General features: G+C 39.3%; 1 protein-coding gene across 2 annotated transcripts in view; it reads left to right on the top strand.

The window, feature by feature from the left end:
- The window catches only part of astn2 (astrotactin 2), a 240,246-nt gene that overhangs the window by 79,988 nt on the left and 137,620 nt on the right, over nucleotides 1–22,638 (top strand). For both annotated transcript variants that reach the window (XM_027282013.1, XM_027282012.1), the window contains exon 4: nucleotides 10,203–10,355. In XM_027282013.1, the coding sequence (XP_027137814.1) occupies nucleotides 10,203–10,355 (153 nt within the window). The remainder of the gene's footprint in view (nucleotides 1–10,202; nucleotides 10,356–22,638) is intronic.

Raw genomic sequence — 22,638 nt, 5'->3', positions numbered from 1 at the left:
CTGAGAGGGTGACTCACCTGTGAGAATGATAATTTTCACAATGTCATGACTTACCAAACAATATGAAAACAATCTTGGTGCTGATCATGGGTTAAGAACTCTGCCACAGCTCAAGAAAACCTGCTCAAGTGCTAGCCGAGTGCTGTGACATAGCAGGGAGCCTGGTGAGCAAATATTGATATTTTTGGCAGTAATGTTGGCTGGGCTGACCCAGTCAAGCAGAAAGTTGCCAAATGTACATGCGAGAGTGTCAGCATCCCTCAAAAAAAATAAAAAAAATAAGGGCATCCAGGTTCAGTTACAGAATTGCTCTCTACTATTTGAAAGGTTGTAGAGAAACTGCTTACTGAGAGGTTTTTTGATACATGGTCAACCATCACTGCTCTGCAGGATGCATTGTTTCTGCCTTGTTTCCTAAGATAGGATCTGAAACATGGTCAACAACGAATCCAGTGAGGGGTTGATTGGTAGTCATAGGATGTTACTGGCTTTCTCTCTGTTGCTCAGCAAACTTCAAATCTATGTAGTGAGAGTGCCTTTCCACGCATTTCACTTTACATGTAATCTTGGCTCTCAGAACCATTTAAGATTGCACTAAACCACTTACAAAGCCTCTTAACTCACACACAGATTTAAGATATCTGACTGAAGAAGTCATGCCTTGTGCATAATGTCTTCCATTAAATCTTTGTCAAAGATGTGAAAAAGATGTGTCAAAATAGTAAAAAAAAAAAAAAGTATTTTCAATCGTTTGCATTGCTATCACCATTTACCACTTTTAATCAGATGTGTCTTTCTTGCAAAGTATATTCTTTAAATGCTTTAGGTCAGGGGTGTCCAAACTTGTTTTTAAAGATGTTTCCAGGCTTCTTAAATCTTATGACCTGGACACATTTGTGATTGTCAGTCAGGAGCCATCAGGAGCAATTGGAGGTCAGAACTTGGCAATGTTCAGCTGGCACAGCATGGGAAGACACATCCATATTTTATTTTGGCCCATGGCAAGAGCCGAGCTATAGATAGCACTTTATTCTTGCTCCTCTGCAAACAGCAGAGACCTTAAAATTACAAGCAGAGGCAAACGCTTGCAGAAAAGAAGAGTGTCTGACTAAAGATGGGACATTACATGCTTCCCAGTGGCTGGAAATGACAAGGCATGAGACAGTAAATGTTCAAATCCTACAGAGAAAAGAGAGAGTAGGGGCAGAGTGGGGGACTTTCTGTCTGTTTTTCTGGTGTGTTTCTAAGTGCAGCAGATGTCTTAAAGTGTTTTCACTTGTCAATATATTTTCAGTTTGTACTGTCTTGGCAATCACCATAGGAGGGAAATTCAGTGCCACACATGCTTTTCTTTATACAATTGTAGGAAGAGAGAAATTGTCCCATTCCTCACATTTCGGAGTTCCTGTTTTTTCTTTTATCTGCTGTCAAACCAGATTTTTAAAGTTTGCTGCCTCCTACTCAGCCCCTGTTTAGTGATTTCACCTACAATGGCATGGATTATGCACTATGACTAATGGCAATGCCTTTAGCATGTGGCATCATACTTGCCTATTCATGGATCATTTCAAGTGCTTTGATATTTTGTGATATAACTAAAGTAACTAATTATCTCCTTGTCAGTATATGAAGATATTTTTAACGTCACACGGTAACGTTAAGTAAAGTATTTCCGAATCACACTCAATCACATTCATTTCTTTTTTTGTGTGTGTTTTACTGGAACACAGTCCTGTAAATATGAATTAAAAAGGCAAATATTAAAGCCCCACAGTTACAGATTTTCAGGAATTCAGAAATATTAAAGCCCCACAGTTACAGATTTTCAGGAATTCAGAGAATCATAATATCTTAATATGAAATATGATTATATAGACAAATCATACTACTGATACTACTTTTACCCAGCTCTGTCATAATGTGACAATACATTACCACTGGCAAGATTACTTTTAAAAAAAAAAAATTAATATATAAGTTTATTTTTGATAGAGACAGCTGAAGAGTGACAGGAAACGTAGGGAGAGAGAGATGGGGAATGACATGCAGCAAAGGGCCGCAGGTCAGATTCAAACCCTGGGCCGCTGCTGCAAGGCTTTGTACATGAGGTGGATGCTCTACCAACTGAGTTAATCGACACCCCGCCTCCAGCTATTTTCCTCGCATCTTTTCCTCAGATTCAATATAGATCCTTTGCCATTGAAAGATTAGTTTATTATTGTCTCCTACTTTCTCACTAATTTGGTTTTATTTTATTGTCTCTTGCTATATATTGACTTTGATTCTTGCTCTTTTCCCTCTGTGATCACTTTAAACCCCCTGACTCTCTTAACTGCATCTCATTCCCAGTATCATCTCCTTTTTCTTTCTTTGGCATGCATTGTTTACCCCATCTTGTCCTCATACTTCTCTAGCTATATCTCTTTCTCTCCCACTTCTTTCTCCATTCATATCTGGATCCACTGTCTTCACCGACACTGGATTCCCTGTCTTCTCTGACACTTTAGTCTTTTTCTTTGTATCTGTCTAACCTCTTGCTCTCCTCTCATGTAGCTGTCACACTTTTAGAAGCAGTGCTGTCAAAGCTTTCCCAGAGAGCTACACTGGACCGCTCTTATTGAAACAATGGCAAATTTAATAAATCACAGAGGGAATCAGAGCTGGGGTGAATCCCCTATTTCCTCTCCATTGATCTCCACTGCACTCATTTGCTCCCCAAGCCGTGGAAGGAGGAGAAAAAACAAGGGAATAGAAATATGGCTAGAGAGTGTGTGCCGGTGTTGGCATGTGTTGGAGGTATGGTATGGGCAAAGAAAAGAAGTGAGAAGGGAGCGATAAAAGGAAATGTAATAAAAAATACAAATCTGCAGGAATTTAAGTTCTTGGTCTCTCTTTTCTTTTTCTCCCGCAGATTTCCCTTAAATTAAAGCAGCAGGGGTTTGTAAGGTCCAAAGATCTACAGAAATGTTCCCATCAAATCCCTTGTGGCTACATTTGCTCCTGTGAATATGAATGCTGTTGGGCTTCCAGACATGAGAGTTAATATCTGACTCTCAGTTATTAAAACATGCATGCGAAATAGGTGGCATTCAATTGGCAATATGCGCAGAAGTGATACCACAGCATTTGTTCCACTTTGGGTAAATCTTTGTCTTTGTTACTTCAGCACCTACAGCTGGTCAATAATCACTTTTTTCTATAATAGAATTTTATCATATGATCAAAATACAGTTATTGAAGTCATTGCTTGTTTTACAATTGCTTGACATACTTTGTCTGATCTATTGCATAACATTGGAACAAAGTTGACAGCAATCAGTGCAATATTTGAGATATTTTGTCTGGAACAGATGCATAATGGTCAAAATATGTAATGCAATAATCTCCTTAAGAATATGAACATATGTGGCTAAAGCCATTTTAAGCATAGAGGCATCGTCTGTAGGGTGAAATGCAGGATGATATGGAATGAATTTGACTTCTACCATGCATGTGTGTGGATTCAGAGCACAGTAATCCATCTTCCAAGATGCATTGCAAGCTGTATCACCACCTGCCTCAGGGCACAGGGCATTGTTGAAGAGCCTGAAAATGTTGCCTTGTGTCTCACTGACTTTCAGCAGAGAGGAAATATCTTCGTGAGCCTAAGAGAAATAAGGGTCAAGCACTATTTATGGACAGAGAGTCATGGTCAAAGGTTTCAGTTTCTGACAGACAGTAATTCCCATAGGCTGTATCAGCATTTTGGTGGAAACCGGCCTAGTCTTGTTCATTTGGCTTTTTGGAGTAGCTAGTCCTTCAGTGTATTTTTTTTTTTTTTTTGCTGACAAAACAACTGTTGCCCTTCCTGGTGCTGGATATCATTTTCTGTATAAGCAAAGGCATCAGATACAGGCATCATTGAATGAGACGTTGTCATGCGAAATATTTTTAGAAACCTCTGCTTCTGCAAATTAGTGCTACACCGGCGAATCTCCCTATGGGGAACATATATTTTTGTATTATTCTATTTCTACCTCCTCTGTTGATTATGATAAGTTTTACCATACCATCCACATTTATTATAACTGTTATTGTAGTGTCATAAAGTATTACTGATTTGATGGTGGTGTACAGTATACAGCAAATACTTTTGGTAAGCAACTCAATTGCCATCTGTTCTGATTTATTATGCTGCCTGCATTTTCTTGTTCTTCGGTCTTCGTCTGCTTTTTCTTCCTGTCATTATCAAGTAAATACTTTTTACCAGTCAGACTAAAGTGACAACTTTGAAGTGAAATTTTTTCCTTGTCATTGGAAGTGTATCCCGCCACAAGCTTACTGAAGGCCTTAATGTCAGCATTTTACGATTTTACGACACAAATAATTAAAAAGATAGACCTATCCAATACTATTGGATTTTGTTTTATTAACTGACTCTATCGCAGTAATCATCAGAAGTCATTTTGAAAACTGACAGTCAGTGCTCCTGTTCACCAATCAAAGTTAATAGCTATGTCAAAATAAGAGTTTTGGTTAACCAGTAAATAAGGAAAAGTCAAGTTTAGGTCAACTGAGTTTCAACACACAAACATACTTTTTTGCTGGTGCATGTGCATATCCAGAATAACCTTTGCTGTATGTAAAGACCATTACACAGCAGTTAACTAGTCTGACAGTGAGTACCTTGTTAATGCTAACCCCCTTTTTTGTGTTTTGGCTGACTCGTAATGCTTTCCTGTCACCTCAGTGGACCCTTAATAAGAACACTGAGTACATGTCCATCAGAAAGCAAATGGCAGCATATTTTACCTCTCTGGCTCTGTGAGTGCATTGCTCAACAATGAGGTCCCAGGGGAGACTAAAATATGAGAGATGCAGAAAACGGAGGAGGAGGGAAAAGCAGATAGGTTGTATTATGTTTGGAATGGACACTTCAGCAGTATTGTATTTGAATGTTCAATGTCCCTTGGTCTTAACATTGGATGTGAAGGCATATATCAAATATAATTGTATTTTTTAAAGCTTTTTTAACAGCTTATACTGGAAATAATTTCATTTGATGGCCATTTTCATTCTTTGAAGTCCATGAAAACATGAAAAAGCTTTCCACACAGTTGTGAAAGTAATATATTCAAGGCACGGAAAGTAGAGAATAAAAGCGGGATGGGAGTTGGGAGTAATGTGTAAGCATTTGAATCCACAAAACACCCAAACATGCATATACATACACACTTTCACAAAAGTCTGCATACAAACGAAAATTGAGAAGGGTTATCTTCTCACACTAGGCAATGTGAGACCACCAGGAATAAGTTGACTGAAGCACGGTGCTGTTGACATCCACTGCTTATGAGACACCGTTAGCACACACTCAGCACTGATAAGGGAGTAACTGCAGATAAGGAAGATGAAAAGGAGAAAATAAAGGCACCAGAGCTTTAGCTGACACTGAACTCAAAATGAGAAGCCAGTGTGGACTTGGGGTCTAGGGAAAAACAAATGTCAGAATAAAATATCGTGGTAGTTGCTTCTGACAGGAGTGAGAAATGGGGACTAGCAGCAACACAGTGAGATATCTACAGTAGGAGGAATATAGAAAAAAGAAAATGGACAGATATTTGCTGAGTATTCATGACTAACGCAGACATGCATGTCTTACAATATCTTGCACCATCTGTGAAGTCTTGTGGTGGATCAGTGATAACATGGAGTACCATCTTGTTGGTAATTAAGTCGAATGATTGCTCTGCATATTTGAATATTAGCCAGGGAACAGGCAGGAATTTTACAGGATTAAAGGTCCATTGTGTTGGCTTTAGGGGGCTCTGTTTGCAGAATATGGATGAAATGACATTTAATATGCATAACTATTTGCATTTACAGATACCAGGTCTTTACAGATACCAGGTCTGCCAATCTGAAATGCCATGTTTCTACAGTAGCCCAGAATGGACAAACTAATCACTGGCTCTAGATAGGGCCTTTCACATTTTTTATGTTTCACAGCCACCGAAGTTTCTCCTTCACAGTAGGAAATGGTGAAACGAGAGGGTGCACCGCTAGACATCATTAGACCCTACACAGTGGTCCTTTAAGCGCACTCAGTGGTGCACACACATTCCCATCACCATGCCTTGGTATTTTAAGATAGTTTCGCTTTGAGACAAACACAACAGCGAGAGAGTCATGACAACCTTGCGAGGCACTCCTGCTCTTCTTTCCTTGAAATGGAACAAAGAACAAAAGATAAAGGGAGTTCTAGGAGGCCATGAAATATACATGCAAGCAGTTAACCTCAAACATGCTGTCACACACTCTCCATAGTCAGAGAAGGTTAAAGCTTAAGTGCCACACACTCCAGCCCTTTATTGTTTGTTTGCTAACACAATACCATGAATGCCCTCAGGAAATGCAGCTCATCTAACTACTTTTGACTTTCTTAGTTGACTGCTCACTTTTCTATAAAGGTTAGGTAATCCGATGTATTGACACTATAGGTGAAGCTCTACTGGATCCAGCAAACAAAAAATTAAATGTGTCATATGATCACATTGTATTATTGTTTTACAAAACTGTTTGAACCAAATGAATCATTACAAGCATCATAACTAAAAATTAATAGTCATCAAGTCAAAAAAATTGCACACTGCATGATGCACATGAATAGGTTCCATTCCATTCTCCTACTCGACATGCAACGCAAGAGAAAAGTTCAGTTATTCTCCTTCTTCAAGAACTCTAGTCCCGAAGTATACCATAAAGCCGTTGCATAGCACTCAATAGACAGAAACCAATTGTCAAAATATATAGGATTATATTTTGAATTATTTTCCGGTGCAGCTGGGCATGAACAATCCAAAGCTGTATATTCTTTGCTCCCAGTGCCAGGACAGAAATGCTGAGTGATGTGTGTGTAGGAGTGTGCATTAACCATTGAGAGGTGATCTACCTTCTTTGCATCACTGTGCACCGTTCTATTAATTCATGGGTGACTTAGAGTTGTGTGAAAAACTAACTTGAAGAAAACAGCAAGGATGGGGGAAATCCTTTACAAATAGGTGCCAGAAAATGCTGGGAACTCTGTTTTAGTTTAGTGTGTGTCATGTGTTCAAAAGCATTCCTTCAGCACAAGGCACAACGCACTCGCAGCCAAGTGTTGGTGTACACACACTTCAGTTTACAACAATATTGCCAGAAGCAACAGTCAGCTACAGTAGCTGCTTGAGCATCAAAGCCAGCATGCGACCTGGAAGAAGTGTTATTTCTGTCAAAACATTTTTCTTATTCTTTAAGGTACTATTAATGGGAAATACAATTGACTTCAGTGTGATGGCTCTGTTCAAAGCAGTTTCCCTGCCGAGCAAGAATGTCTTCTCCTCCGGGGCAAAATATGTATGGAAACTAGTTAATAGACATCACACTGGTGTATCTGCACATATAACAACAAACTAGAAAGACTGTTGTATAGTAAACTAATTAGTTATCAATAACAAGCCGGCAACATTAGATTATGGTCAATATCTATTAAATATATAATCATTGATTATCAATTAATAAAGATACCTGGAAGTTCTTAGATTCTTAGAAAAAAATAGATTATAAATTATTTCACAGAATTGTGGTGGTAATAATTTACCCATAGATAAATAATTTACCTACTTATTAATTCCTTAACACAATTGTTCTACATACAGGCCCTAAGTGCAACCACACACACACACAGAAAGGGTTTATAGACATGCAAATGTTGAGAGATGGTGGACTGATGGGCGACCATGTAGCAGCACCCTGGGAGCAGTTAGGGGTTTGTGCCTTGCTCAAGGGCAACTCTGCAGTGCCCAAGAGGTGAACTGGCACCTCTGCACCTATCATTCCATGCTCAATGCTGTGCTGGACTTGAACCTGCCACCCTCAGGTTCCCCTAAGCCAAGTCCCTACAGACTGAGTTACTGCCACCCCAGCAAATTATATTTAATCTCAACCTATGCTCTAAAATGATGAAGTCATTTGCCAAAATACCACTATTGCTGACCTGTAGTTACATATAGCCACCTCTATTGCACAAATATGTGTGATTGTACATTTTTGACTGTGCTGTTCATAGGGTTAATACTCGTTCACCAAACCAAGTGGTTCAAATGCATGATCATGCTGGACTCCCGTTTAGGATTCTGGCTGCCTTCTGGGCATTGTCGATCCATTTATAAAGTGATAACATAGGGTTCAAACTTTTAACACACTATTATAATGAAAATATCTCTGGAAAGCAGGTAGCCCTCTGGCTGTACAGAAATCTGGATACCTTGAAAAAAAAAAATCAAACATTGTTGGACTTTCTGACTCCCTCTTTAATCGTGTATGAATGTGTGTTTTGATTCAACACCTCTGGCAAATGGCTGGGGTCCAACCTATGTGCAGGTAGATAGATCTAAAAAAAATTGTTTAACCAATAAATAAAATTCTGCTTTTCTAACATTTTAGGATAATTGGATGACTAACTTAACTAACACCCAAACAGCTGCTTATAGTATCAGAGAGATGGAGAGTTTACAAGTAACAATAGCTCAAAGGGAGAAGATGAATGTTTTTAACACACCAAAAAGTCATTCACACATATAAAATAGTTTTTACCTATTACAGTGCATTATTATGACCGATACCTGCATATACTGCTTGGTGTGTAATGATGTGTGCAATGGTCTGCAGTTTGATTGATGGCTTGGAGCACAGATGCGAATGCGGCTCTCTCTGGGGATATTTGTTGACGGTATATTCCAGGAGCAAACAATTAGAAGGTATTTTAATAATATTATAAAAATAAAATGTCTTATAAAAACTGCTAACTCGCTAACAAATGAGGTCATGGCCCCGTTGCGTCATCTCTTGTATCTGGTTACCGACAGCAATTACCTAACAAAACATGAGCTTTAACCACAGTTTAACCACAAGAGAATCAAGAACAAATACATATCAGCGCAAGGATAATTATTTGTTCTGAGGCTGCATAGCCTCTTGTTATTATTAGACTTACATTTATGATATCAAAAACAATGTGAATACTTCTGCCTCTTCACTTTCACCCTCATCCTCTTCATCTCCCTCTCCCCCCCGCTCTTGCACACTCATTGGCATGCATGATGAGCATCCACTGGGAGCAACACATCACCATTATTCATAGAAGGAGTACACCTCAGAGCCAGACTGACAGATCAAAAGATCTTGATGATAGGTGGGGGTAGTGGTAGTTGGGGTGATAAATGGCCCCATCTTTTGGGGATGGCTATACTGCTTTAAGTTTTAAGGCCGAGATGTTTTCACTGTTTTTCAATGTTGGATATATTAGGACACAGTTATCCAACTCTGCTCTTTCAATCCAGACATATAGTATAGACAAATCAGTACTCCTTAGATAGATAGATAGATAGATAGATAGATAGATAGATAGATAGATAGATAGATAGATAGATAGATAGATAGATAGATAGATCTAACTATCTATCAAATCAAACTACTTCACATAACATATAAAGTAAGTCAGTGCTTATTAACAAAGGCCTATAGAGACATACATAGTTGAATATCATGGCCTGTTTCTACCTTTTTTTGTTTGTGTCATACACAATAAGGGGGCAATATTCTCTACTCATAATTAGTCTCTTTGATTGCATAAATGAACCAGAACACATCCAGGCAAGTCGTATGAATTTCCTGCCCTTCCCTTTTTGTAATGTTCTATTGTAACCAAGGGGAAGCAAACTCCTCTCTCTACTCTGCCCTCTTTCCCCACCGCCAGTTGTTTTGGAGTCATTCATCAGGAAGAGTGAAACTGAGCCATCAGGGAAAGCGTTGGCAGGATCCCTGCAGAGATGAAGCAATATTGAATTGATGGAATCATTTAAAGGCCAGAAAAAATGGGATGGAAAAAGAATAACGCTGTGCTTTCTATTTTTTTTTATTTTTATTTTTTTATCTTTTTACTGTGCCTAAATAGGACAGCCTAGTGGCTTGTGGGGCGTATCGTACTCTAATCTCTCACCCCCCCTCTAAAAAAAAAAAAAAAGAGAAAACATAAACCAAGCTATTTTTGGCTGTTATGCATCTGTGAATATGTTTTTTTTTTTTTCTTATATCTTGTGTGTCTGTCACTATTTGCAAAAATAATCTTCACTTTAAAGCTTATGACATGCCTGCCATTTTTACTTTGGATCTCTTTTTCATAGCCATTGACCCAAACACGGAGTCGGTAGCGGATTTGATGCAGAGATTCCAGGACAGTTTCCGTGTTCCCAACACGCCAACAAACATGTCTCACTACCAGCACGTCATGCACAGCTCATCGACAGGCCGCCGGAGGGTCCCCAGCCACAGCAGAGGTAGGACAAAAAGTCATTCTAAGTTCAATGTTTTGTCGAAAGAATGTCACATAATTTACAACAGAAGATGACTTATAATATTTGGCCGTTGTCTTTAATTTTACTGTGCATACTGGACAATGTTTGCTGACTTTTGGTGCTTCTGTGGTAGCAATTCAATGGTTTTGGGCAGGGTTATTTGCCCTCAGAAGTACCATTTAATAGATGCGTACATTCATGGGCCAGTGTATAATAAGCATGAGGCCAAATATTTAAGCTGTTTCCACTTTACTTCGCTTTATGAGATGAGTAAATTTAGATATTTTTTTCCACCCACTTTCCAGCCATTAACCATTATTTGTATTTGGAAGCGTATAAGGATGTCACAGCTTGTCTACTGAAAATCACATTGTGACCTGTTTTTTGTTGGTAAAATACCAAACCAGAATGCCAAATTACATGTTGTTTTCATTACTGTCAAACATTATTTCTTTTTCGCTTGACCTGCTTGATTTTGTAATGAGGGACGATGACCTTTAGATGCCACTGTGAAAAATGTGCTTTGAAAGCAATGTTTCACAGTTCATTTCACAATTAATTTCTTTCAAGTATTGGTTTATTATTCCACATCCCATTTGATATCTGTGAAACGTATTAATATGCAGATATTGTATTTAAATCATGAAACTGATGTGTAATGTATGGTTATAGCACATGTCGAATACCACATATAGTGACTGTAGACAGAGGATAGAGACAGATTTGTAAGTTGCAAATGAATGTATTCATCATATTATATATTCAGCACTGTGGTCCACATCTTGCATGCAGACCACATACCCCAGTATCTGACCCACTGTACAGGCTTGCATTTATCTGCCTAGGGTGAGGGCATGAATATTAAATAATCACTTAAATTCAAAATATCTTCAAGAGAATCATTGAATTTCTTTAGATTTCTTTTCTTTGTCAGAGTAAATTTAAAAAGGAGCTGCTGTATATAGTTCTAACCTTTTGTAAGTCAGTGATTACCTGTTTTATTATAGCTGCTGTAAGCTCACTCTGTTGACCTTCTGCTGCATTAAAGATCAAATGATAGCACAGTTTCACATTTGTGAAAAAAAATATATGCTTGCTGCAGTTTTGAGATGGGACATACTGGGGACACCAGCCTTTGCCACAGCAATAAATCCAGCTCATTACTGGGAACGTCCCTAATCATTTTAATCAGGCATGTTGTAAAAAAAAAAATGCAGTCTGTATCATTGGTCATCCTAAGATATTAACATTGAAAATTAGACATTAACCATGATGAGTTCACCTACCCTTGACAGAATAACTTACTCTCCTCTTGATCACTGTCACCTACAATAGATGCAAAATACAACATTGAACAATTTTTCATATCATGCCTACTTACTTATATGGGGATTATTAATCACTTCAGTCACATAGCCAGTGGTGTAGAGAGTTTATATTTCTATTTTATATCTAGAGCACTTCAGCTTGGCTTTACTTGTCTTATTTGCTATTGAGGATTTAACCCTGTCATATTAAAACGTATCTTGTGTCAACATTTTGAGCAAATTACACCTCTAAAATGAAATCCATGCAGTTCAAGCTCTTCAAAAGTCTGTGAAGGACACTGTTGAGAGGTGTCCTCTCTCAAGTCAGTGGTAAAAGAGTTTGCTTTGTGGGCCTATAATTAGGGGTGAAAATGTGTCCTCAGTGCAAAAGTGTAGGCCAATACTACAAACATGATAATGGGGCAAACACTTCAACTGAGGAGAAAACTCTATTAGTTGGAGTGAGGTTAAAGGGGAAAGTTAATTGGCCAGACTCAGAAGGTTAGTGCTGCATAAATGAAATTAATGCATGCACAAATCCTTGAGAAGTGCACAAATGCAAAAGCCAAAAGAAACATGGATCACGGTTTGGCACGTGCCTTTTTTTAGTTGCTTACCTTTTTATGCTCTGCAATAGCTATATTTCTCTTGCATTTAATCCTATCCCCAGTGACTATGGTGGGTGGCTGAGGGTCCTATTACAAGTGGCTGCAAATGGTTTTCTTGACCGAGAAATGATTTTTGGCAATGTAAATAATAAATAAGTTTCTGAGCCAAAATGAGAGCCACATTATAGACCCATTAATACTTGATTCCACAGGGATCCATGCAGACTTAACCAAGTGACACAGACAGGTCGAGTGAAGACATTATCTGTGTAGTTTACAAGATATGACAGGAAGGGCTTGGGCTGAGCCACTGGAATTAGTGACATACATGACGTGACATGAAATATAGAGAGGTCTTATCAATTTTCAATGTATTTTTAGAACACTGAAACTAAACATTTCCTTACATGGAAACGAATGTGCTGTATGTATTTTAATGACACTGTAAAAGATTTTCTTGTCTTTCTAACCATGCCCTGCTTGAAGGGGATTGAAGGGGAGTACAACAATGATTCTTATGAGGAAAATAAGATGCACACCTTCAATCATAACACACCAAACCAGAGCACTAGTACCTAAATGCATCTTGAGACTGAAATCCAGTGACTAGACAATCATTATATATTTAAGGTGCCTTTGAAAAGAGACACCATATCAAAGGAAAGAACATGCACGTCCCAGAAATTCACCCTTAACAAAAGGGGAGCTCACAGTTCCATCTCACAACTTCGTTCAGCTAGGATAATACTGATTCTGTAGCTGATCTGCGTCATACGGGAGAAGGAGCTAACATGCCGTTATTGATACACAGATAGCAGGCTAGTCTGAGAGCTATTGTCCAAGACATCTGACTTGAGAGGATGGACTGTTAGGGTATGATATGTCGGGGGGTCTGCTTCGAGCAGCACACACAATGATTTCCAGAAAATGCACTTTTCTTTCCTTGGAGCCTGGAATATGAGGGAGAAAGCATGCCACTAATGGCCAATCTGTGAGCCTGAGGGCTGTCGGGATTGGACATTTTCCCCAAATCTGTGTGGGAGTAGGAAGAAGAGCAAATAAAGGGAGTGGTACAGAAACACACCACATTAGTGCCTGTTTGTCAAGTATAGCTGCCTATAGTTTACAAGCCAAAGCACCTAGTTATTCACATTTACATTAATGGGAAAACACGCCTGAATATCTACTCAGCTAACTACAGTAGTAGTTATGTCTACTCAGCTACACCCTGCAGCTGTTCATCTACTCTTCTTCTGGTGTCCACAGGCCGGCATATTGAAATTTTGCTTTATAGCAACATTCCTCACTTCCCTGTCAGCATGTATTGCCCTAGTTTCTTGTAAGCACCACCTCATACCTGGACTCTCAAAATGTTAGCTCATGTGCAGATTTTCTAGTCATTACCTTCACTTTCCAATTTTTCCATCTTAGCAGCCACTCTGAGGACCTTATCTGGGGGATAATTCACAAAGCATGACCAGGAAGATAGCTAGACTTACGGATTTAATTACGGATATAAAATTATGTAACATGATAGCAATTTTGAATAATTATATAAGAGGCTATAATTCTGCCTGTCCTGCAATCCCATATTGCATCCCATGACCTATATGAAAGTTAAAAGCAATAGGTATTTCCCCATGCTGCTGTCATGAAGACAGGCAATTTGGAGAAAACCATGTGTACAGTATAAATCAATATTGCATCTGTGACATCACCCATACTGTAGGTTTCTCAAGAGCCCCATGCAGAGCTCCAAATATGGTGCCTCTGGCCGCTGTCATCTTGGCAGAATGACACCTAAGTGCTCAAACAAGCCATCTGTAACAGCACCACCTATCAGTCAAAATGACTACACTGTTCATTAAGCATAACTTTAAGCCTTAATGGAACAGGTGAGTTGCATAGAAATTCAGACTCCGTACAGTTGTCATGAACGGGGAAGCTAAAGAGACCAAAACTGTTTTTATACCAGGCTATAACGTTTATTTCTTCTGTGAACTTTGTCATTTTGACATGGGGGATTATGGAGATTGACTTGTTCTGTAGCCAGCCTCAAGTGGCTGTTTGAGAAACTGCAGTTTTTGACTCTTTAGCATTGGCTTCACTTCATAGCAACGGTTATTGCTTGGTCTCACTCCATTAATGTAAGTCATTCATGTGATTTTCTTCTTTGTTACTATTATTGCCACCACCTTGACCAATGTGTGTCCCACCCAGATCTAGATGGGACAATCAAGACAGATTTTGATTTACCTCATGAAGATGCATACTGTAAATGTAGTTGACAGTGTATACATTTAATATGAGGTAGATGAAATGATTTCTATAAGTGGAGCCAATTACTCCAATTACTGAACTACCTTATCAATACCTTACTTTCCTGAGAGAAGTTGTTGAATTCTGCTGTCAAAGCATGTGAGTCAGTAATTTTTTCATGACATTTGAAGCTTGGAGAGTGGTTGGTTTTCATGTTTTGTTCTGTATGGAATATTACCATGAAACACACTCAGAAGCCCTTTCTTTTGTAGTTCTACAACCTCTTGGATATGCTTTTTTATCCAGCACTGTGAACGCTGGTTCTAATGATCTGGAATTGACACGCTGTGTGCTGCCGTTGGTTCTACTCCCTTTACACTTGAGTTTGATCAGGGGGAGCAGTTCATTCTAATGGTTTTTATGTCTCTGGTGCCTTGTTCAGTGCTTTGATTTAACCTGTGGCTGTGTCCTTATTTCCCCCATCAACCTCTACATGACATTGTAGGCGTTGGGAATGGCGGTTTACGTTGATTGCCTGGAGATGTACTCTTCTCCCTCCCTAAGCCTATGAGTGGAAGACCTTGCTGCAGTGTTGATCTGTCCCGCACATTATGTGGTGCAAGTGTAAAGTGTTGGTCATTTATGGCCCACAGCTGACAGAGTTCTTCCTGCTCAATGTACTGTACACATCAGAGTGTTGTGGGTATTAAGTGTCTATTTTCTTGTATCATTCTGCCAAGCCTAGAGTTAGCAAAAATTGCTTTTTCTCTTATTCAAAATTGCCACCATAAACCACCAGCAACCGTATCCACTTTCTTTTAAGTAGTAAATCAAGTTTGACAATGGGGACATATTTGTGTAGAATATACCATATTAAGCCACTAATGTACATTATTACTTTTGTATCGACATGCACCAGCAAGGACCTGCTTCACCCTCAAACACTGATAAAAAACACAATTTTCTGTGAAAAGTCCCTTCAGAAGCTGATGCCAGTATTTGTAAAACGATATGTAACCATCATTGTTTCGGTCTCAACTCATTGCAGTTTTGTCAAATATTAAGATTTGTCCTTAGAACGTTACTCCCTCATTTGCATGCAACTCTGCACATGCTATTACCCACTGTGGTGTTAGTGCATTTCCATGCGCTGGCTAGAAGCTGTGGTAGTGTTTTGATGTGTCACAACGAATACTTTGGCTCATTACGATGAGGATAACCTTATGGTTATTATCCAGCCTTTCTTATGTTTAATTGATGCTTTGAAGTAGTACATGAAAGCATTTCTGGGCTGTCTTGTATGTGTGTGTGTGTGTGTGCGTCTGAGGGAAATATATATATATATATATCAGGGATGAAGGAGAGAGAGAGGGAATGTGTGTGTGTTCCATGGCACTTGAATTCATTCCATACTCTGCTTCACTTTCAGCAGTCTTCAATCTTCGCTGCAGACAAAACACAGTGATTACAGCTGTGGGTCTGCAGCCCTAGGGCTTCTCTACAACATGCCATACAGCTGATATACTGCCAAAAGTCAAAGCAGTGTGTGGCTTGGTTTTTGTCTGTATGTCTTTTTGTGTGTGAAAGACCCAGAGAGACAGAGACAAAAAGACAGAGATAGATCACACAAATGTCTATTCTTTTCCCGTTCCAATGCCCCCGTTCATATATTGGCTAATTTGATAATCGTCTGTTGCATTACTTACTGCATAAAGGCCTCATTAAATTAATGTCTACTTATTACTATAATTTTACTGCAAACATTCACATTTTTTATCAGCCTTTTGTTGTTTGTTTCCGAGAAGTCACCCATCAACGCAGTTTATAGCAAAACAGTGAATGAAGTCCTCTTTTGATGAGAGCGGCTGACTTTTATGTTGGATTTCCACCTGTTTTGAACCAAAAATAGAATCTACATAACCAGCAAAAACAGAGTCAACTCATATACAGTAACTATTCAATAGTCCGTAAGTATAATTTAATAAAAATCAATATCACAGGGATATAGCTTTTCCCTAATCCCAAACACTGATCCTGCTCTGTGAACAATCTCACTGCTCAGAGAAATGACACAATGCTTGTCCACTCTTTCTCCTTATTGACGCCAGTGAATCCTAGGTGAAAATCCTTGCCACCACTTCTTGCACATGATTTCTGGCCGTGTGCACACAAGGAGTGGACACTTAATGGGGTGACCACACTCAAGTTGAACTTGAGCTGTGCAGTCCACAAATATGTCAACAAGCCCACCACTTTCCTTAACAGGCTTGATGCGTCCGTGGAGAGTCTGCCCATTGTACTTGAGCTGTTTTCCTAAAGAACATAGTTGAAGTTCAGCGGAGAGTGTGGTCATTGTGCGCAGTTAATGTTGAGGAACAAATATTTATTAGTTTATTCAGAGAAGTGTGGCAGAGGTTGCGTATGCTGCTAGTGTTGACACATGGAAGGGAGGTAGAGGAAAACAGCCATGCAACAGGGAGGGGGCGTTGGGTTATCCCCTGTCACAGCCTTTGACAGTATACATTAGGGTTGGTCACAGCCAGCCGTGGCTGAGCCAAGCTCCAGGAGCAGCTGGTGAAGTGATCCTTTGGTTCTCATTGCTTAAAGGTCATTTTGATGATGTTGAGCGGGCTGGGCTCAAGCTCAAAGAGGTTACATTCCAGAGTTTTCTATAAACACACTGCTTTCCTGCGGTCATTTTCTACCAACCCTGTGTCCTGAAAATGATGTTTATATATAACTAATTTGCAACTGCAAATACGTTTAGAAGAGAATGTATTAACATTGATAATGTTATTAATTCACACATTTGGTAAGTTGTAAAAAAAACATGATACTGAATAAATCAGCAAAATGTAATGTATTTTATTTGTTTTCGACCAAAATATCAGATCATACAATCAGGGCCGGTTTTAGCTATGGGCAATGTGGGCGACCGCCCAGGGCGTAAATGTGGCCAGAACCGGCGCTGCATACAATATAATATTTACTCTCGACTTCTGCATTATTAAACATTGTGTTTTTCTCTAGGCACTGCCACTACTTGTTTACGATCAGAAGAATGATCGTGGCCTTGGTTTATCGTGATTATCAGCATTTACCCAAATTAAGCTATTTCCCAAATTGTAACCCAAGTGCCCACCAACCACCTCTTATTTCATACCAAATAAACATAATTTCTAGGAGACAGGGTTGTTTTGTGCTCACATATTTTGTCTGTAATTTCATTGCTGGCAACAGACCCACAGTGATCCTAACTGTTTTGATGCTGTGTGTGAAAGCACCGCAGGTCATGTTCCAAGGCCTTTTTAAAACTAAGCAAAATCAGCAACCGTTCTGCTGATTAACTATGCCGTTAGCAAATTGAGAATAGTTTCTTAGAGTGCACCTTGAAGTGCAATCTGTTTATAATATTGCTTTGTTATAACTACCTTCTTTTGACTCAAAGAGTCTGGGCATATTCTTTGATGTTGCTTACAGCGATAGCTGTAGAGACCGGGAATGTGAGTATCTTCTTTATTTGGCTATATGTGTTGGTATTTTATTATTCAGATAAAAAAAAAAAAGGTAAGAGGCTTTCATTGCTACAAATGATTTACCAGAGTAAAGTTTATGTATAATTTGGGTGCTCCACCTGAAAATAAATGACACATCACATGCATAGAAAGCAGTACCACAAATGACCTTAACTTCAAAACAATGCTAAGTTGACTGATGGCTATGTCCACTGCCTGTGAAAGTTATTTCCATCAATATGCAAATTTTGTATGGCTTGATAATGCTGCTGTTGTTTGAGTGACACCAATGGAACCTCATAAAAGCACACATTTGCACGCACATTCTGAATGAAGTCATTTATTTTTCTTGCATCTTAGGCTCTTAAGAATGGCATTTGTTTGTATATTATTCAAACCCCACCCCAGGATTGTATCTACTGCTGGACATGAAGTATTGACAATATGACCCTAGTTTTAGCCATCGTGCAGTGGCTGCCTTTTCATTTCAGGATCCCTTCTACGATTTTGTCGTCTCCGACCACAGCATGAATTATCCGTTGCCAGAGCTACATTACTCTAACCTTTTAACTCTCTGTGAGGCAGACAGTAGCAGACTGCCCTAAAGCAAGATCCACTATCTTTTTTTTCCATCGTCTAAAATATGAAGGAAAGTAACTAAGGAGGCTGAAGAGCAGATATTTTGGATTTATAATGCAAACTGTAAAATCAAACCTCACCTCCAGGAGTTATAGATATGACCTTCCAGTTTTCTCCCTTTCAAGACTGTTGTGTTGCAGTCAGCTTATCGGCTGAAAGCACCAGACTGTGCATGCTTCCTTCAACGCCCTGCTGAGTACCGAATCTCTCTGCAGTGATTCAAACTGGGGCTTAAACCGTTTAAATCGTCAATGTCAACTTAAAATGAGAAAGAATAAGTCACTGATTGATAAAAACACCAATAATGTTTGAAGGTGTTTAAAACAAGGCCATCCTTTTTTCATACTCATACATTTGGGATCACTGCATTGGAAAGGCAACACTGTTTCGGCTGACAGCTGCCACCCTCCATGGCTTTACCACTGCACAAGCTGGTTGATAAAACGGTGAGAAAACAACATACAGCCTGATGCCAAGGGCTACTGCATCTGAAATTACCCTTAACAGCCTGTCACACCTTTTCAAGCAGTAACATATCTAAAATCCCAGAGTGGTCTCCGCACATTTTACCATTTGCTTATTAGCTCTAAATTGGCGCGCGTACTCTCGATGCAAGAGAGATACAATAAAAAATATTGAGGTGAGTGCACAAACACTGAGCTCACTTGAGTACAAGAGCCAAGTGGTGCCTTGTTAAGCCTCCCACCTTTTCAAGTCCTTTCTCTTGCATATAACAGGTAGCAACCCATAAATTTAGGTTGTAAAATGTGTCGGCGGGGCTTGTATTGTGATGCCCTTTGTAATAACTTCTCAGCATGCCTAGGTTGTTTATGTATAATAGGATTGCGTGTGTGTGTGCGTGTGCAGGGCTTTTAAAAATACAATGTGCATTGGCAGAGTAGAGTAGTATTGATTTGGATTATTTTGGATGGGCAAACAGAGCAGTGGGAGAAGACCACCGTGACATACCTGTGGGCAGACTGGGACAAACAGAAACAGAAAATAAATCACAGCTTCCACCTCCTGGATTTCCTTCAGTCTCTTTGATGCTCCGGTTTACTGTGTTGAATCCCTTTGCTTGGTGCAGCAAGGCTGGATGGAACGCCTCAGGCCTTATCCTGAACCCTCCAGCTTGTGCTTGTGTTTGTGTTTCCTCCCAGTTTTACCAGTGTAGAGCCCTGTTTCTCAGATCAGTCAATATACATTGGACTTGCAAGTGTGGAGTTTCTAAAATTGTTCTTAATAATCATCATCTAAAAGTCGGCTGAGCTGCAAACTTGTATTCACATCTGCACACATACATTTTTAATATATTTTCCTTTCTCAGTGAGGACGACTTCTCAATTTTGCTCCTGCAGCCTCTCACATGCTGTCTTCTCAATTATAAATGGCAAATTTACATACTCTCACCTTTTGTATGAATGTAGATGTCAGTTTGCATTGAGTTGGAGTTGGAAATATTTAGCATGCCCGGTGTCAGAAAGCCTTACTGCCAAATGCAGCTGTGCCTTAATGTGATTACCAGTTGCTGAGTTATGTGGGGACTGGTGTTGCTGTCAGCTTAATTTACTCACAAACATATTGTCACATGTACTCATCCACACACACAGCATGAGCATGCGCACAAGCATACACGCTGTGCAGTGTACACACAAGCTTACATTTAGTTGTAAGTCTAGCAGCTACAAGTCAGAGCAGTTGTCACAGAAGTCAGTCACATGCACACATACAAGTACATTAATTGAGAGTATGTAAGAGTCATGCTTACATACAGGATTTATGAGCACAAGAGCATCCTAATGCACAATCCACCTGTCAACATAGACGTTGTACTAGACATTGTACTCTGTTTTCCTCCCGCAATTGGCTTTTACTCACACGAACGCAAATGTATACCTGCGAAAAGGTTTTTCCTGTCACATGTATCACGCCTTCACACACCTCTGTTTATTCTCATGTCTGTATAATTATACGGATGTTACTCTGGAAAAAGCTGCACGTAACCTTTTCATTTCAAGTATGGCAGGCACGACTGCTGCAGTTGAAATGAAGTCTGTCCAATGAGCTGAATTCATGAAGGCGCTATAAAAATGTGACTGCACATGATGAACTGTATATACATTATACATAATGAGTCCTAAGGCTGCCTTTCAAATGGGTAATGCAGGTTCAGGCATCTGTGTCGACAAACATCTGCCCAGCTGAAGTGTTTTTTGAGGAGGACTGTGTGTCCTGGTAGCTCAACTCAATGGGTTCTGTTCTGTAGCTAACCTCTATATATAATTTATTGTTCAATTCATACACTATTAATTTCAGCCTTCTTTGTACTGTCATACACTCTGGCACTCCTGTAGAGTAACCCCAGCCAGCCAGACACCCAGTACATAATTCACCTGCTGTGTATATAGAGTCTGTATGTGTGTGGGAATTTCTGTATTTGTCTGTCAAAATCTATTTATCCTCAGTATAATAACCATATGACATCCGTGTGATGTCAGCACTGCGTAGAGGTAGGCCCTGTCGGCTGGACTTAAAATTCTCATATGCGTGAGCATAAGCTTGACCAGCAAATTGGGTTCTAACTCTGTGCTTGAAGGCAACAACTCTTGATCAACTGAATATCTCTACTTAGGCCAGTCAGTTTTGGCCAGAGCAAAAATTATTTGTATTCCCTAGAAAACAGGTACGACTGCGTACACTCATTTGTTTTCCTCCTGATGAGATGAAAACCAAACCCAAAATGTTTTTTTGCATGATTCCGTATGAGTCAGATGCTTTATCCCCATTCAGATGCGCCATAATATTATATAGCACAGTGAGCTGGAATAATATTTTCCCAACAAAATCAGTTTGACATATGTGTTATTATTCCACAGGTAGTCTGCCAACCTGAGTCTTTCAGCACATTCACTATGGGATAATGTAGGGCTGGCACTTTTTTTTTCTCTCTTTTTTTTAAAATAAATTGATCATCTATTCAACCCATAATATATCAAAAGATGCAAAGCTGGGGTGTCAATTAGCTGGTAGCTGGTAGAGTGTCCGCCCCATGCATGAAGCCTTGCCGCAGTGGCCCAGTGTTTGAATCCTGCAGGCCTTTGCTGCATGTCATTCCCCATCTCTCTCCCCCCATTCCTGTCACTCTTCAGCTGTCTCTATGAAAATAAAGCTTGAGAAAAGCCAAAAAAATCTTTAAAAAAATTGCTGAAACCAGTGGAAAATGTATAGATTTATATAGATTAGACTTTATAATAATTCTATTATTAAACACTGTGTGTGTGTGTGTGTGTGTGTGTGTGTGTGTGTGTGTGTGTGTGTGTGTGTGTGTCACTGGACTAGTGTATTCATTTTGGATCCCTGGAAAAAAAAAAAAAAAAAAAATCATTCTGTTGCTTATCCTGACAATAGGTGAATCATTTCCACTCATTATTAGTTGCTTGTGTTTAGACATGGGTTGTTGTGACAGAGTTTCACCAGATGCTTATATTATTATTAGTATTATGTCACTTTAGGAATCTATCTCAATCCAATCCAATCTTTTTGCCACTCCAACAGGCCCTCTACAGTCGATGCAGTAGAAATCAGGCTACTGTCTTCAGATTGGAACAGATTAAATCGAGTCGCCACAAAGCGGTATGAAATTCATTGTAATGCGAAGAGTACTGGAGTTTAATGCAATCTTCTCACTCTCTCAATCCTACTCCATAATTTTTAAGCGTAGATAAGGTCCATTAGGTTTGCTGGTGTGAGGTTTTTTTTTTTTTTGTACTGGTGTAAAATACAGTATCACAGTACTACCAGAGTGTGATGTGGCCTCCACCTATGCAGAAGATGATTAGCTTTTACTATTCAGATTGAACTTATCACCTCACCTCCCTGCTTCCTCATAACCATTAATCATTCTCATTACAGCAAGGGTTGGAAAATAGGTCTACCT

The sequence above is a fragment of the Larimichthys crocea genome, chromosome IX (assembly GCF_000972845.2).
Source record: "Larimichthys crocea isolate SSNF chromosome IX, L_crocea_2.0, whole genome shotgun sequence".
Classification (NCBI taxonomy): Eukaryota; Metazoa; Chordata; class Actinopteri; family Sciaenidae; genus Larimichthys; species Larimichthys crocea.
This window is presented reverse-complemented; position numbering and strand designations above follow the sequence as displayed.